General features: G+C 37.0%; 1 protein-coding gene across 4 annotated transcripts in view; it reads left to right on the top strand.

Moving 5' to 3' along the window:
* The window catches only part of LOC103151719 (protein diaphanous homolog 2-like), a 145,588-nt gene that overhangs the window by 28,047 nt on the left and 98,465 nt on the right, over nt 1-19,076 (top strand). For 3 of the 4 annotated variants that reach the window (XM_016681715.1, XM_016681712.1, XM_016681713.1), the window contains 2 exons: nt 4,382-4,486; nt 11,328-11,348. In XM_016681715.1, the coding sequence (XP_016537201.1) occupies nt 4,382-4,486; nt 11,328-11,348 (126 nt within the window). The remainder of the gene's footprint in view (nt 1-4,381; nt 4,487-11,327; nt 11,349-19,076) is intronic. The other variant, XM_016681714.1, reaches the window with a different exon arrangement.

Raw genomic sequence — 19,076 nt, 5'->3', positions numbered from 1 at the left:
CAAGACATTAAAACCAGCCCACAGGAGAATTACGGCATATGCCCTTATGCCTCTCATGGATCAAACTTGAGGGTAGTGGACAAAATAATTGATTTGTCACAGTTGAAGCAAAACATTTTTTTTTTTTTACTACTTACTTTTCTCAGATCCACATTTCTCTCTAGGGCAGTCTCCTCATAGATTTTCAAGCCTCGGGTGCATTTGAGGGTGTACGTTAATTATCAAGTCTAATTCAAAACCCCAACAAGTTATAAGCCAAGCGATTTTGCCAAACTTATTTGACGATTTCTTTTAGGGATTTTATTCAGAGTTGTTCACACAAGTCCAAGTAAAGTCTTAAGTGCTGAAATATACTTTTTCACATTGGATGCATGCCATCTATTTTGCTTTAAACACCAAACCGTCGTAGGTTATGAATTAAAATCCTTTTCCTGAAGCATAATTTCATACATGGACAATTGGCACATTTATATTTCTTTTTACTAGTTTGAATTTAACATGCAATAAATCGATACATTTGAAAATCGGTAAGAAATATTATCACATAAAACATATTGGTAGGCATTCATGTTCAAATAAGACATTTAAAATAGGCTAAACAGGTTAATGTTTAGCCAATTTATTTTAGTTCCTTCAAAATAAAAATTTGTTTTATTTTGAAGGAACCAGAAAGATTGAAGGTCAGACTATAAGATGTTAGTGTATGTTAACTTTATTTGTACTGAAATTATACAAATTCATTAAAACATAGTTGATTTTTAGAAGACAGAGGTGATGCCATTTATACAACACACACAGCAAAGCTGTTAGTAGCCTTTTTTTTTATTATGAAATGTATGTAATCAAATCTGTCTATATGATCTGACCAAATTAACTGTATACTTCTGTAAAGAATATGGCATTTTGCAAAGTGCTTTGGGAAGGTGTGTTGTGATTCATCTCTATATGAACGTAACTGAAATCCAACAGTCCACTGCATTCCTTTTAGAATAGAATAGAAATTCACTTTATTGTCCCACATTGGGGAAATTCACCTGTAACAACTGCAAAAAGTAACTGTGAATCTACAGACCTTACTGTCCTCATGGATAAATGCAAATAACAAAATTAAGAATATTATACTGTACCATAAGGGAAGAATTGCATCATAACATACAGTGCAATTATTAAACATTGCATACCCTGATCCAAAGGAGAGTAGCACAACTATATATATAAAAGATACAAAACGTGTATTTAAAAACAGACTATTTGCAATATATGAAAAGAAAACTGCAAACATTGATGTGCAAATACCAGTAGAAGTGTTATTTGACACCAGGAAAACTGCAAAGAAGAGCAGGGACGTAAACACTTTCTGAGTTTGTTGGCAGCACTGATGGTTATAGAGTCCGACAGCTGCTGGGAGGAAGGATCTCTGATGATGCTTCTTTGTTCACTTGAGATGCAATAGAAGGCTATGATGGGAATTGGGGTAAGAGAAGAATAGAAGAGATTAATAGTCACATCTTTAAATAGTAAATATTGACTTGCATGAGAGTGAGGCCAATACCTCAAGTCTTTAGAGCACAAGTCCAAGTCAAACTTGAAACTCTTTGTCTGGTTTGATGCAATACGGTCCAAGATGAAACTCCATCCTAGCAGTTTAACTTCAGGATAAAGTTCTCCATAAAAAAATGTTGTGCAACTTAGAAAAATAGAGGAACAAAGTTGGTTTATAAGCTAAAATTTGTTGCAAAGTCTTAATCTGTTAAAGTTAATGGCTGCCTGAAACCTCTGATCCAAATAATCAGACAGCTGCTAAGCCTCATCCCCAGTGAAGATCTGCCATGCCCAGAGTGCAGCCATTTTAACTTATTGCTTGGTTGGGGGAATATGGTTTGGTGAGGGGGAAACACCTGCTTACTTGGGTTACAGTGATTGAGGACTCAGGAATTTAGTCAAACACATAATGGCTTTGTTTTTCTAATTTAAACATTTCTTTACTTGGATGGAGAGCACTGTCGAAACGTTTTGCCCCCTACACATTTCTTCTGCTTTCTTTTTTTTTTGTCTAACTGAAATATTTCATATTATCAAACCCATTGCAATACCAGACAAGGATAACCTGAGTAAATACAAAAATAATTTTTTTTTCAAAAGGCTTTTAGTTTTGCACCATATGCAGAGGGAAGCACACCATTCACCCAGAAACACAGAAACATGGGCCTTTGTGTTCTATTGATCTATTTTCCCCTTGAAACTCTCCATTTGCGGAGACTTTCTTTCACTGTGGTTAAAATATGTTTATAAACATTTCCGGACTAATAGATGACAGTGGATTTCTTTGCCTTGAATTTCTTTATATTGGGATATGGTGCGTTGCTTACTTTATGTCGTCAGAACGGTTCTACTGAAGTGATTTCTGGCAGTTATCTGACCTGGTAAGGGAAGTGTAACCAAAGAAACAACATTGGCATGCACAGATAATTCATCATTTGAGATGAGAGAGCAATTATATGTTCAGTCATTTGGTTAGCTATCTTCCTTTAAAAGATTACATAATTTAAAAGATGCCTTTTGTTTGATCTGATACATTTAAGTGTGATTTAACAGGTGAAAACTAGAGAAACCTTTAAGGGGGAAAAATACTTTGTCACAGCACTATGGTGAAGGAGGATTTCCTGAATACACCAGTATAATAATGTTTGGTATGAGCACAGCACCCTGATCAGTATTAATAAATTCTTCCCGGAGTTTGTCAGACTGGCGTTCAGATAGCGAGCTGGAGTGCTCGTCTGGTCTACTGGCATCGCTAGAAGCTCAAATCACGGCATTTCAGTTACACCAGCAGAATAGTCCTGATATATCGAGACTCTTTTTATGTTGCCTGTGAGGGTATAATTAATAAAAGAGCATTAATCATTTTGCAGGCTGAACATGGAGGGCTCATTCCTCCAGTTTGCCCCTTGACAAACGTCCCGCAGGCTCACCACTCATGCAACCCGCCGCCCCCCCTCTGTGTGCCTGCAATGTACTCACCCCGCCACATTCTGCCTCCTTTATTGAATGCCAATTAAGCAGATAAATTAGCAGGGTTCAAAGATTAATTAAAAAACCTGCTGGTTTCCCTAGGTGATGAAAAAGTTTCGGCTGCATTTTTTTTTTCCTCCCCCTCTTCCAGTTCCACAAGAGATGTTAATGGTTTTCTTTTTAGCTCAGAGGGTATTTACTGGAGGAGATGTAGTTAAAGGAATTTAGGTCACAGTGCCCGTGGTTGGGATTCCTGCCCATGTCTCGCAGACAAATAAGGCTGAACAACTTCAATCTGATTACTTGTGGTAAGATAATAAAGCCAATGTATAATACACTGCTCTTATTTGATGATGCACCTAATTTACAAGGTGAATTAGACATTTGATCAGATGTAGAGAAATCGGTGTGAAATCAGAGCTGTGATGGTTAAAGATCTTTTCCTTTCTTCCCACTAGAGGGCAGCATGCCTCCGCATCTTTGTGGAATCCCCACTGGAGGATGTTTTTCTCCTCTCTGTTCATTCTAGCCATCTCTTTGTGAGAGAGTGCTTCTGATAAACATTCTCCTCCATTCTAATCATCATGTCATTCCCTAGCTTTTAGTGCTCTGTCCGGCCTTCACTCTATCCTCTGATGTCTCTCACATGAAAGAACTCTTTGTGATGCCGAATTAAAGTAGCATGAAGATAATACTCCCAATAACACGTAGATACTGCCTATCCAGCCTATCAGCTGTGATTGCATGGCCTCAATAGAAGCCATGTTGTTTGATTTTGTTCTTCTGTTCAGAGTTGGGTTGCAGTGTGCGTTTTTTTTTTTTCGTTTTTTTTTTTATATTGCTGCTGCCTTTTTCTACTTTTATTTCAAGGACTAATTATTCCTGCCATTATACTCTGCTGCCACAGCTTGCGACTTCAACAAAGAAACATGGTAGGGAATTAATTTAAGCATGGGACAAGATCTGATATAAAGGAGTACTAGTGGAAATGGAAAAATAATTGTTTCTGCGCCTGAAAGGTTTCTACTTCCTGATGGACCCATTATACTGTAAACGATCCAGTTCACAGAGTTTAAGGTTTTCAAATGCAGAAATTTACTTTTTTTTTTTTTTTTTGGTTATGTGTTTATTGGGATCAACTACAGCTGCATATAATTTCTTCATGTTTTTTTCTTTGCCGGGCTAATTTGATGTTGTGCAGTAAAAAAAAAATTCTAGCAAATGCTACAATCGACGGAACATGTTTTTTTTTTTTTTTTTTTTTTTTTTCATGTTGGTGTTTGTGCCCTTTAAATGCAACCTTGAAAAAGTTTGGAGAGTTTAATTAGCTTCACTTCTCTGTTTTTCTTTTCTTTTTTTTTTATAATAGGAGGACATGAACCTCAATGAGGATCGTAAAGCCCCTCTGCGTGGGAAGGAACTGGCCATCAAGCGTGAGATGGTGGTCCAGTACATCTCGGCCACTGCCAAATCTGTAAGTGTCACAATAAATGAGTGTTTCAAAAGTGTGTTTCATTTGTGAAAACGAGGTCAAATAACCTGATGCTCCGTTTCATACTCTGCTTTGTCATCCCTTATTGCACACTCACCACTCCACCACCTTTCCTCACTCTTCATGCTTGAGGCCCACCTCTTTGATTGCAGTTTTGATCGACTTATTTGTCTTTGATTTTTTTTTTTTTCTTTCTTGTTTGCTCCTTGGATCTACAGGAACATCTCAATAATGTTATTGAAAACTTGATTTAATTTCCATCATGTGATTAAAAAAGTGAAACTCATAGGTTTATTTCACACCAAGTGATTTATTTTAATGGCGTATTTGTTATTTTTGTTGTTTTAAGGGTATAGCTCATAAAAGCCCAAAAATCTAGCTTGTCAGAAATTAATGTAGCTGGGTGCTCATGTGAAAAAAACTACTTGTGATGCTGAATTAAGATTAAAATAATACTCAAAATAACACCTTGATGCACCAGATACTGGTGTCCAAACAGGCTTGCTACAACTGGAAAATTGAGTGGAAGGAAAAGGTGGAACAAGGTTAACTGCGGCTTACAGCAGACTGTTTAGCAAAGCGCTATTAAAGCAAACTGGGTTTTTTTTTTTGTTTTTTTTTTAATAGCTAAGCAAAACTAACCATGCAGCATTTGTGGAATAATTCATGCAAAAGAGAACTGATTGCATAAACCATACAGTACATGAATATACTTTTTAGGCTGACATGTCTGTATTAGATATCCATTCAGTAGGTATCATGTAACCTAATTGTCTGAGTTTTTTAAATATATATATAAATTCCTGTAATAAACACATTTTCTGATACTATTCATATTAATTGAGATGCACCTGTAACTTGGAGCTGCTTACCTAGTTGGTGATTGGTGGATGATTCATGTTTGTCCAGTCTTACTTTTCTTTTGTCCATTGATGGTGGTGGTGGTGTCTAACCTTTGACCAGCTACGTTATTACTTAAAGTATAAATAAACTCAGAGTTGTAAGATATTGTTCACAATAAATTGTAAAAAGTTCAGATATTAAGTATTGAACTTGATAAGTGTTTTTATCTTATAAAAAAAAAAAAACCCTGCTTGTTTAAAAAAAAAATGTTTAGTGCATTTCAGAGAGTCTTATGAAAGGATTTATTTCTCTTAAAGACTCGAGGGTAACAGTTGAAGAATAATATAAAATTGCAATCTGTCGCCCACTGAAAACATTTGTTGCTTTTGGAGACAACAAGGCAGACCTGATTAGGATTTCTGCTGCTCAAAACACCACATGGTTGGATCTGGCAAGAGCAGAAAATGGAAGTCTGTGTCCTTTGGATTTCTAAAACACCTAAATGTCGTCTTTAAAATAACGTGACGCAACTCGTGTTTGCTGGCACCGAAACGATAGCATAAACCCCTTTCACGCACAACACTGCATTCCAGTAGTCTGACAGGAAGTAAACATGTGGGTGTCGTGCTTTGTGACGGAAAGCTGACTGGGGTCAGGTCTTTGTTCAAACACAGACCACTTTGAAGACGCCTTAAGCTTGCATGGGCCCATTCTTTGACCGTCTTGTTAGCGGTGCAGACAAAATTAACAGATTGCGTCACTCTCGATTTTATTTGCTCCCATTCTTTTCATTTTAAGTAGTGCTTGTTGGAGCAAACATATGGACTTGAAGTCTAACAAAACTTTGACCATGGAGTGATGGAGATGAAGTAAACAATCACAATTTCTCAAGTTAACACCAACAGATATGGTATAGGAATGCAGCTAAAACTTTTTTTTTTTTTTTTTTTTTGCCATTTACTCACCGTTTCTGCCACTGTACACAAACCATGCTTGGATAAATTTGTCTTAAGTATCTGGCTTCAATATTTACCACCAGTTTCTTAATATTTTAGATGAGTAACAGTATGATTTGCAATTTTTATATCTTTTTTTATGTGGCAGTATATTGAAATGACTTCTTTCCTAGAGATTTTGGAGAACCTTACTGAGGTGATATTCATAGCACTTCTGAAGAGAAGAAGTGCTTTCTTTCTTCATTGTTTCCTGAACCTGGTAGCTCTGCCTTGACATCGTCATTTATTACCTTGCTCATTGTTATGGTAATTAACTGGCATTATTGATAATGATGATTATCCGAGATGATTGAATTCCTCACAGGGCCCATTATGCTTTGTGAGCAGAGATATTTTATTCAAATGAATAACATAATCTGTGTAGTGAAAGGACAGAGGACAAAATGTGATGTCTGTCTGCACCCTGCTATCACATTTAATAGGGCTGATGGAGGAGAAGGGGAGGGGGACTCGGTGTCAGGGATGAAATAGCTGTTCATGCAGGCTCATGCAAATGTGCAGTTACAGTACAGGACTACTGTAGATCCCCAACAATGTGTAATATCTGCTAACGCCACCGGAGGTTGCATCAATTTGATTGTTTAGGTGGGCTTTTCAAATAGTTTTTTGAAATATTTTATCATACCATCCAGCAGTAGACTGAGGATTTCTATTGAACAATTTGCAATAGTTGTAACGGTTTGCAGCAATTACTGTGAAAATGTAACAATTGTGACAGGTTGTAGCATATTGCTAGACTTGTTTGTGAAAAAATGTTTAGGCTGTGTTAAATTGTAAGCAAATCTCCATCTTTTATCTAAGAAACCATAATCGCACGGCTTAGAGAGTTCTGATCAGCATTGTTGAATTAATGACCCATTGGAAAGTTTGAAACTTGGAACAGTTGAAAGAAGGAATTGCATTTCAGCAGTATAGTTATGTGTAGCTGGTAATGGGCTAAATATAAAATGTTGCACAGAGTCTAGATAGGTGGTTTGGCTTTTTAACATTCTGGGCTTTTTTCTATCTTGCTGTGGGGTTTTCAGTTTGGCTGTGGTGTCTCCAGTGTCTGTCATTTCTGAAAGGCTTACTGTGTCTTTTATTTTTTAACGTCTTTACTGTTTTATTGCATTTATTATAATTCAACACACTTACGGGTTTGGTTAGTGGTAACATTTTTGAAATATTTTCCTCTGTTTCTTTAAGCAGACAGCATCCTCAGGTCATTTAAAGCACACGATTTAAATGATTAAATACTGGTGGAGCACCACAGATGTTGGTCTCTCCAACATGCTTTCTGACCAAAACCCAACAGCTTTCACATGCACCAATCAGCCAAAGCAATATGATCACTCCAAGGTGACATTTCATTGAGGTGTGGTAGTTGGCCTGTATATTATGGAGAAAAAAAGGCAAATGTAATTTAAGCAAATTTGAAATTGTGATGGCAGGGTTACAAGAATCTCCAGATAATATGCAGCTTCTGTAGAGTGTGGCAGCTTCCTAGTTCTCTGGTCCTTCGAAGAGTGGTCTCACGAAAGGAAACTGGTGAAGGTCCACTGATGACTTAAATAAAGGCCAGTCTTAAAACTCGCCTGGTAGCAGCTAAAGTGGCTGATGTAATTAAAAGTTGTACAGATGAAACGAGCCAAACAAACATTTATTTTAAAGACCAAAATCAGTTTTTTTGTATCAAGTTTTCATGTACTTTTTACCTGAGGAACACCAAAACGCACAATGAGCAGAGAGCCATCCAGCAGTGGCAATGAAAGGCTTTGATTGATGCTTTGTTGGAAAACCTTGGCTGTTGCTGTTGATTTAGATGTTGCAGTAAACTATTTACCTGATCTGAAACTGTGCTTTGTGAGAGCAGGATAATGAGCCCTTCTGCTGCTGGAATTGCTCAGAAACTATTTCAGCAACAAAATAGCAAAGTGGAGGATTTGATTTGGTCTCCAAATTATCTGAATCCCAAACTAGTGAAACATCTGTAAGACGCCAGTTTACAGGATTTGCAAAATCAATACTTAGTTGTTGGTGCCAGATTTATGCTGCTCAACACCTCCTCGGTTTATTGTTGCCTTTGTAGCAAAAGGAAACTTAATATGCAAAAGATTTTCATAATGTCCTAGGTGACTATCCATCACTGATGCATACTGACACATCACATTTGCTTTTAAACTTTGCTTGCCTGAAATAATGAGTACAATTCTTACTCTTGCAAAATATGTATTTTGAAGAAAATTTAAAGCCATTCTCTCTCTCAAGCCATGCAACATTGAATACAGACTCATATTCTACAAGGTTTACCCCAGCAGGGGTCTGGCAAATTACTCCCAATACAAATGGAGTATTGCCAAAAAAAAAAAAAAAAAAAAAAAAAAAAAACTTCTGCAAAGACCTGGCTCATTTAAATATGAACTGATTACCGTGTAATCCAACTCTGCTTCTGCATGAGTCATGTTTAAATGTCTTTAACTATTAGCTTTGCATGAGCTGCTGCTTTTCTTTTTCGCCGCCTTTCTTTTTTTTTTACAGCCCTTCTCTTTACATTTGTGCAAATTTAATCAAAAATGCTAATTTCACAAATTTTACTAATGCTACTAATACATACTTTGAGTCTTGTGTTAAATTATGAACATGCTTTGTTTAATGTTGGAAGGATGTGATGTAAGGTCTTGTAAATGGGGATTGCTCATTATTGCATTCTTTTCTTACTACTTTTTTTTTATTTTTTTTTTTTATGTGACCATCAATTTTCAGCCTTCCTCTCCGAGTGGCCCGTACAGTTTTCAGAGAAAGTCCAGACCACTAATGATTATTAATTTGCAGTACTCTTACAATTTGTGGTACATAGTGATGTCTTGAGAGGAAAACGTGCAAGTCATTAAGTACAGCATCTATTGTGGATATTAAAAGCCTACATTTCCTTGTTTAAGATGGCAGGTTTTTGTGTTCCAGAACTTTTTCCACCTTGAAAGTGGCCTATAAAATTGAAAACACTGAAATCTTTTTTTGGGGGGAAATGGCAATAAAAAGAAATAATGGTGAAATGCACATCTTGACCAAAAACACACACACACACACAAAAATCACCACTTGGATTTAACTAGACCATTAGCTTGTAGTGGCTTCCTATTGGCAGCAAATTATTACCCAATGGCATCTTCTGATTTCTTAAACAACCATGTGGAAAGACACATCCTGTGATTGTGGAACATATCTCAGTCTGTTTAAGAAGGATCAAATCATTGGCATCAAGTAGAGAAAACGTCTAAAGAGATGTAGAAACTACTAAAATTAGGTTGAAAACTTTGGACGAAATTGGGGTCAAAACAACAGTTCAAGTCGGCACAAATCCTTCAGGCTTTGTGCTGGAAATGTAAAGAAATACTCTTCAAAAGAATAGCTTCACCAGAAGAAGATTGGTTCTCAGCCCAGACCTGAATCTGTTTTGCGATCTGAAGAGAGATGCACACAGAATATCGGCCAAATTTAGGGCATTGTGGTAAATAAAAAGGAGCAAATATGTGGGCAAAATGTGCCAATAATGATCAAATCATACCTCAGAGGTTAATTGTAAAAATGTGCTTAAACACAATTTATATGTGTGTGTGTGTGTTGAGAATTATGCAACAGTATTGCTCAAATATTTTTCTAACTCAAAGAAATAGTTTTTTGAAAGGAGCTGTTCAAGAGCTAGCTCAGACGAAAGGTGGAAAAACTTCTTTAATGATTTTGGCGTTCTGTTATTTGTGATATTTCAAAAAACCTGTCACTATAACAAGCTGTGCAGACCTTGTAACATCCACTGTACCCAATGACTTGTCCTTTTTTTTTTTTTTTTTTCCAAAACGCACATTTAATTTGAACCGGTGCCTCTCACCTTCAAGCTCCTTCCAGTGTTGTGTTCTGGCGCACTAAAGATGATGTCTGTTTGGTAGAGCTGCTGTAAATGTGTTTTAAAGTTAAATAGATGTACGTTCTGCAGCAATTGTTGTATTCTGGACCATTTTAAAGGCATGCAATAGTTGCTAAAAACATAGAGAAATTGTTGCATTAAACTGCTTCTATGGCTGTTCTGAACATTTAGTAGGGTGAAGGAAAGGGTAACTGTTGCAATAAATGGATGCAGACCTGGACAGTTTGAGAATGACGGTAAAAGAAAATGAAAGTTAGATTTTTTTTTTCTTTGCCTCCTATAAAAACCGTAGAAAGGAAGGGGGGAAATGGCTCAGTGTGTCCTATAACTTCTTGCAATCAGAATGCAATTCCCTAGAAGCATGTTGTAGAGCGAGAGGAGCTCAGCCTCAGATTAGAATACATTTACTCTGCTAACAGACACCTTCCCACTGTGAAACAAGTCCCACAGTTGCAGTAATGAAAATCGCTTCTGCTACCTGCCACTATTGACAGATAACAAGGTTAAACCCTGGGAATTGTGCTGACTGCATGGGTTCAAGGTAGTTCTGCCACACAAATGTGACATCTGAAGACCACTGTTAATGGCAGAAGATTGATTTTTACACCAAAGGGACCTTCTTCACATTCTGTACCCGCAGTAGCAAGTGTTCATGTTTGGGTAAGAATCCAAAATCTGCATCGACCAATCAAAGACATTTACCCTCTCACTTGTCTTACTGTCCACATTGTCAAATTATTGCAGAAGTGCAGGAAATTTTGCCTTGATATTTACATCTCATAATTTATATCTCAGTCGGCCCATAATTTAACAATAGATGACCTGCAGCTGCCAACAACAGACATAATCTTCAGTATGCAGTAATAGCTGTGAGAGTTATCTTGTTTGCTTTTGTAAATATTTAGTGAAACCGAGTGAGCTATAAATGTGTGAAGGATTTTTGTGTTGTCACAACAGATACGCTAATGCCTCAACTTGTAATGGATAATTCTCTGGCCTACTAACGATTGTGCCGTTTGTGTCTTTTTGCACATTAACCTTCTCCGCCGATCGCTGCATGCAGATAACTGGGAGCAAAGTTGCGGTAAGTAGCCTATTATTTATTTGGCTTCCAAATCTTGTTATTTCTTTGTATCTGTCTTCATTCCTATGAACCCATGCATACACACACAGACTTGCACACACACAACCACCACAGCATCTTCAGTCGTGAAGCTGGTTGGGAGCATATTCTGAACTGTGCATATAAGGTCATTGCTTAGCTTTGTGTTTAAAGATGCATGTTGATGTGTTAATTGAAAAAAAAAATACTGTCTTGACTTGGTTTCTGCAGCGTTTTTCATAGAATGCTCTGAAAAAGCTCTTTGCCTGTGAATAATACAACTTCAGTGATTTTTTACAAATGCACAAATCTGCTGGATCTTTCACCCACTGCTTAGAGAAATAATTCAGATGGTTCAGGTTAATATAAACCTCAGTGTTTACTGATAATTTATTTTAATGCAGCACAACAGACTTGTTGGAAGTTGAACTAAAATGCACTTGCGGACCAAACCACAGTGAGCGTACTGTTTTCTTTTTTGTTTTGTTTTTTTTTGTTCCACCAAACGTCACTAGATTTATTTGAGACATTTATTTCTGAATTTGTTTTCACTGCAGCTGGTTTGACGGAGATAAGGAGGGAGCTCAATAACCAAATCTTGGTTGTGGTGAAATATGTGTATCATCTGAATTAGTATCATTTCTGTTTGTCAGCGTACTGGCAAAAACAGAAGCGTAGACCATAATCAATTATTGCCTTTTCATCAAAGAGACTCTGTTGTCCTGCTGGATTCTGTAAGCAAAATGAGCGTCGTCTAAATAAAGACCTGCGTCTAGCTCGAAACATTGCGCTCGTCTTTCAATGTCAATGTCAAATTTATTTATATAGCACTTTAAAAACAGGGTTAAAACTGCACCAAAGTGCTGTACAAAACCGATAATAAAATAAGTTGATGAAAAGAAAAAGAGAAATATTACAAGAAAAACGAACAAACAAAAAAAGTCTTTCTGAGGTTCCAAGGTGGGTCTGTGTTTATATAAAACCATTTGCCGCTGCAGGTAACGTTTGCAAGAGGAAAAAAAAAACAACAAATCATGAAGGTTGAGCACTTCATTTCCTTTTATTTGAAATAATCCACAATTACTCATCATGGAGTTTAATGGTAAATGTTTATGACCTGAGAATTCAACACAGCTGATTTTATTGCATAACATGGTTACGCATATTGAAGTATGTTTAACTCTCAGCCAACTTACTTATTTACTGATTTGTGCTTCAAACGTGAACTGCAAACTTGTTTGCGGAAAATGATTGCACAACTCCAGTGCTGCTCAAATAACATGCTTATTGACTGGTAGATTGTTCCTGACTGATGTAGTCTGGGTCAGGTGTTAGTTGCCACTTAAATGGGGTTCACTGAAGTGGAAAAAAAGACTTTAACACCCTGACGGACAGCGATTGGCATCATTGGCTAAATACTTGTGCACCATGCTAAGCTGTTTATTTTTGCACAGGGATTTACAGTCTCCCTTTTAGCATCCTTAAGCCATCTCAGATGTTTAAGCTTTCAGAAACTTTTCTTCTGGCTGTGAACTCTTTGCTTCATCAACCCATTTGTGAATCTAAAGCAAAGAACCTTCAAACATCAAAACCAAGAGTAGAGGACTTCACTGCAACCACAAGCGGCGATGTCCACAAGCAGAATTCCCTGTAGGGAACAGTTTTCCATGATTTTTTTTCAACTTCCTAGAAGAGTTACTTTTGTTCAGCATTCTAAGCAAAAGTGGAATTTATGTTTAAAATAAAATTAATTTAGCAAGTTATTTTAACATTATCATTTAATTTTGTTGACCAGGGAGCTTAGTTGAGTTATGGACATTAAGTAGCTGTTTAATCGTATGGTTCTAATTGTCTGCAAAAGTCTTTTAAAAATTATTTCAGTGAAAAATGGAGAATTAAAAAAAAAAAAAACCTTCTCACACAGTAACGTCTTTTGAAATGTGAAATTGTGACTTTCAGTAGCATCGATTAAATTGCTCTTTCATTGCCTTTTCAAGGACTTTATAAGGATTAAGACTGTAAGACCTAAGAGAAGCACAAGCAAGGTCAAACAGTGCACTGTGTCCTGCTCCCTCCATGCTCTCATACATACCTTGCTCTTTGAGGCATTTTTAAGCCTTTCAGAAACTGTCTTTTTGTGCTTGGTTATTTCTATGGCAGCAATGGATTTATCAGCGTGGTCTGTTTGGATGGCCCACATAGTAGGTTTCAATCAGCAATAATGGCTACCCTGTGTTCAGTAAATAGAAAAGGACAAAATTACCTCATTTTGGATCATGACCACTCATCTAAGATATGAAGACCTTCTTTCAGAACCTCTGCAGACCGTTTGAAAGGATGCGACAAGTCCTGGTTATCAATAACTTTCTTTCATTTCAAAAGCTCCCAAGAAGTGTTTGACCTGGGATTTTTAACCTTTGTGAGAATCCAAATAGACTCTGTGTACTGAAAGCCATGAGCTCTCATTCGTGAAGGCCCCATTGAAAGAGAGGATAGAAGAACCAGTATTTAGCCTGGTTAGCCAATCGTGGTCTAGTCGAGGACCCCTCTCCCCCCCATATTCCTGGCAGATTCCCATTTTCACGCTGTCAGCATGCGGCGATGAGGGCTCTCAGATGTGCTAGAAGGAAAGTGTTGGTTCTGATGGTCCATTGGGAAAACACAAGTGTAACTCCTCTGTCTCAGGCATGAAATCTCTCTGGCACTTTCTCCTCCGCTAGTAAGGAATGAGCCAGGAATAGAACGCTGTGAATTGACTTTCATCACTCTGACCATTGTGGAAGTGTGCGACGCAGCTCCACAGCACTAGTCTCGCTTTCTCTTTCAAGCTCCATCCAAAAAGTAGGAAAGATGTAAGCAACACATTCAGGTAATTACAGTCTTCCAGATAGACTGGGATGAATGCATTACACTGGACACCTGCTCCCGTCTGCTGACCTCTACAGCGGTTTCACATTAGTCCATAACCACTGGCCTAGTCCAGGTCTACCCGTCAGCATCTGCTGCTGCGTTGCTTTAGAAAGTAGACTTCTATCTTGTCTCGTCCAATGACAGACTCTGCAGCTCAGGGGGCTGCTGAGACTTGGCGTGAGAGGGCGTGTGATGCATTTGTTGAAGAAACTGCAGCGGAAAATCTCCAGGCCACAGGAAATGATCAATACCTGTACGACTGGACAGATGACTGCTTGGATGCCGGCCGGCTCTGAAATGTCAGGTTGTGCGATGGTAAATAGGGTTGTGTAAACAACTGCTCTCTGTATGTTGTTGTCAGTGTGCAGATTTGACCAAAGAGTCTAAAAAGCCTTATACCAGAGAGAAAAGGTCAGTACTGGCTGCACCGTAGCGGATCTAATTTACTGGCATGTTCTTGTTTTCTGAGTAAAACTGGGTGTGATTTTAGGGCTAAAGGTGTATACTCAAAATCTTTTTGCCAGTTGTAAAGTAGAAGTATGTTACTCTGACATATCAACAGTTTAAAACCTATTTCTAATAATATCATACATCTTCTTTCCATTCACGCCACAGTTTTGAAATAGAATCACTGTGACCCAGGGTTTCTGTTCTAATCTAGAAAGTAGCATCTCATGTTGATTCAGAGACAAACTTAAGAACCAACCACGCACATTAAACACCTCAGGGCAGTTTAGAGACCAATAGACATGAAATGCATGTTTTCTTGGCTGTTGGAGGGAAGGATGGAGTACCAGAGAAAAAAAAAATAATAACAACTAGTTTTGTTTTGTGAGAAATTTAAAAACTTTGCTTGTTGGTTCTGATTATGGAGATGCCAGGTGGAGGATTCCTTTCCGGGCTTTTATCTTGAAGATCGGATCATGTTCAAACAATGACCAGTTCCAGGCTGGAAAAGGGAAAGTTTTAACACTCTGGTCTTGGTTACATAGCTTAGAATGATGCAATACGTTTAGTGTTATTTCCTGTCTTAACTAGATACATCTGTTGACGTAATTGGTGGGTGTTCTCAATATTTACTCCACTGACACACTTCATTATCAATATACCTTGTCTGGACACTGATCTGAACAATATCCACTGAGGTCGCCATCTTGTCTCTATGCCTGCTGGTGTGTTCAGGGCACTGAAGGGTCACCACAGCCAGCAACAAAATAACACCTTAAAAGATCATAAATGAACAAAACTTTCTGCCATATCCAGATATTTATGAGTGATGCCGGCGATGTGTGAGACGGTGAATGTTGGAGAGAAGAAGCACAAAACGGCTCAATAACATAAGTTCATTATTTTACACAATGACAGAATGTTGACACTTTAAGGTTTCAACCACTTACATTAGCATTGAATAATAGAATGTATCTGAACAAGCCAATACAAGACTGCACAGTTTTGTTTGTGCCACCATACAGTCATATTTTATAACTGATTCAAACTGGGATCAGAACCACGACCAATGAAAATAAACATTCATACAGTTAGATTAATTACAGCAGCTGAGCATTTTTATATTTACTGCCATAATTTACTAGGGGAAATAACACTTTATTCATTGATGAAGTGCATAGTTTATTTACAGATCAAATCAAATTTGTGTATAAAGCACCCTAAAAATAATGAGCTTGACCAAAGTCCTGCACAGCAAGCAGGGTGTAGAAATGTGTCTCTGTGTGTGTGTGTGTGTGTGTTTTTTTTCTAACAAGATTTAAAAACAGTTATTGATGGAGCCTGGCTGATTTGTAGAGGCAAACCGTTCCACAGTGTTGGAGCCGCCACTGCAAAAACCTCCCTCACCTCTGGATTTACAGAAAACCTTAGGTACCTTTAACAGCATCTGATCTGCTGACCTGATAAATACGAGCTGTAACACAAGGATGCAGTGGTTCAGTGAGATGAGCTGTTGCCAAGTTATTAAGAGACTTAAAAACAAATAAATCATGACAAATTACAAGCGTCCTAAAACCTGCTTTTATTAAATGTGTTCTCTGCCATCTTCCACTTGACAATATTTACCTCAACTTTGCATTAAAATAGCACAAAAAGCATAATCTTTTAATAAAAGCAGAACAAACCCCTGAGACATCAGGAAACTCAGTATATTTTGGTTTTATTGAATTGATCATTTTAAGGATCTTTAACTTTAGCATTTTTATTTTGAGAATGTCCAAGATTAATAACATCCACTTTTTATATCTTTCAAACAAGTTCAAGTATATATTGAATTGCATTTAATTGTACCACAAATGTTTTTTTTTTGACGGAGTGCAATGTAATAAGAAATCTGGCATTTCTTTGTGATACAAGACACCTAATTTGTTAATTTCTTTTAATTTCAAAGTGCTGTTTAACTTTCTCACTTAAACCAATTCATCTTCATCTTAATTAGGGTCAGTAATTATGAAGTTATTGTCTTTAGAAGTGATTTTTTTTTTCTGTAATTCCCAGATGAACAATTTACAAAACTGACTTTAATTCAACACATTTTAAAAAGATAAATATTCCCCTGTTAAATAACCTTTGTGTTTTCAGTTTAACTCGTTGGAGAATGGAGGTTTGCAAAACCCCCAACTGGAGCAAAAGCTGAAAACTCCGATCACTTTAACGTCACTAAATATTAGATATGAATAATATTAAGTGAAAATGTTCAGAAATCCAGGTTTCCCTCGAATATTTTATTCTTTCTGCAGTGTTTTTGTTTCAAGCGAGCTATTAAACTGGGGGCTTTAGGTTGAGGAGATTTGATGTGGCACATGTCCTTGATGCTTTAAAAGGACGGCAATGAAAAATTAATAAATAGCGTGTGCCTCTCATGCCCTAAGCCAGTGTTCGCCATTCACCATTCTATTATAAATTAAGATCAAGGAAGCAGGATCTGCAGAGGACTGAATGAGATTGTTCTTTGATTGGCTGAAAGCTTATTTTAGAGTTCCTCTTTGTGACTTAAAAATTTGTCTTGGAGTTCTCAGATGGAGGATTTATTTGACAATCCTCTGGTAAATGGGGACGCAGGGTCAGGATTTTTCCCGTTTTAATGCGTATGAATATTTACTGCTTCTCTAATTCTTTAATAGTTTTAGGATTTTTTTACTTCCAGTCTGCTTTACTGAAAGGTTTTTTTTTTTTTCTTTGATGTCTATATTCAAATGCAGAAGGCGATGCAGCAGAAGTCCCCTCTGCCTTAAAAGATGAGTCCAGATCTCTGCAGCACTGCCTCAATTTTTAAAAAAATGTTCCAAGACTTGCTTTACAAATTACCACATATTTCTATAATACAGCAAGCCTGCAGTTAAATTAAACATTTCAAAATTATAAAAGCATATAACTATCAGATACCTCCTGCACACTGTTTGCATGTTGCATCAGCTTTAAAATGTGTTCCAAACTGATTCTCTAAGGTTGTAAAAATGTTGTTGTTTTTTTTCCACCTAGGAGTATAAAAGCTTTATTTAAATCAAATCTATTCAATAAAGTTTTTTTTTCCTATTTCAGATATTTTTCAGGTTTTAATTGAATAAAACTTCTGTATGCTTTTTGTCAAGGTCACCGTGACTTTTTCCTGTGAATTCAGCATCTCAGGAGAGAATCTGCATTAAATCTGAAACGAACGTTATGGACGCGCCGATCACAATGTGATTTTTAAAGATCGAGGGTAAAGTTCAGCAGAGCACTACAAAGACATATGTTGGCTTTTAATTGAATTGCTGTTTGATAACAAGCAACACATCATAAAGCAAGGACAGTCAGTCATGACGCCGTTCTCTTCTGGCAAACTAAATGTTAAATATTCAAGACGGATGTAAGCAGTCGTTTGCTTTTCAAAATGAATACTTTTGAATTACAGATTACATTCTTTTAGTAGAGTTGAATTTTTTTGTATAGTACTTCGACAAATGGATTACAGGTATGGCTCAGGTTACACATTTTTAGTAAAAGTAATTACATGATTGTAACATTTTTTTTGGATCTGCAAGCAGCTTATAGTCAGTACTCTAATTTAGGATATTTTCTACGACAAATACTTCGTCTTCATCGTCATCCATGTAGCAAAGTCTAACAAAAAAATAAATAAATAAATAAAAAATAAAGGAAAGAGAAATACAGTCACAGTGCCTGGCTGGAGCATTGCAGGTAACTTCTTTTTTTTCCTGAGTAATGGAAGGTCAGGACAAATCAAAACAGAACTGTAAAATAGAGCTGTAATTGCAGTGGTTTCCCTCCAACAAAGCAAATAGTTGGCATGCGAGTAGTAGACTGTATTAGTTTTCGTAAAATCAGATTAAATTTACAGAAAACTCCTGAAAGTGAGTTATTGAAAAGCTCTTCTTTCAAAAGCATTTTCACTCATCTCAAAATGTAATCCAAACTGCATGGTTGTCTTCTTGTATCGTCATCTAATTTTTTATTATTTTTTTTTATCTCGGTAGGAAGTCTCAGCTGTGTATGTGCTCCTCTGTAAGAAATAACATTAAAACAAAACAAACAAACAAAACAAAAAAAACAAACACTGTAGGCAACGCTCCAATTACTATTAACTAGCAGGTTGGCCTGTGTTGTGTGATGTTGAACTCAACGTTTTTCATGATGACTTCTAAATTTATTTTTGCCTGTCATTTTGTGAATGGCTCGACTTCAGGCATTCATGGTTGGGTTTGACCTTTACATGCTGTGGAAGAGCTGGAGTTCAGCTGCGACGGCAGGTGGGCTGCGTGGGAGGGATTAGGTCAACTTCAGCTCCTGTTT

Source organism: Poecilia formosa, unplaced genomic scaffold (assembly GCF_000485575.1).
Source record: "Poecilia formosa unplaced genomic scaffold, Poecilia_formosa-5.1.2 Scaffold290, whole genome shotgun sequence".
Taxonomy (NCBI): Eukaryota; Metazoa; Chordata; class Actinopteri; order Cyprinodontiformes; family Poeciliidae; genus Poecilia; species Poecilia formosa.
This window is presented reverse-complemented; position numbering and strand designations above follow the sequence as displayed.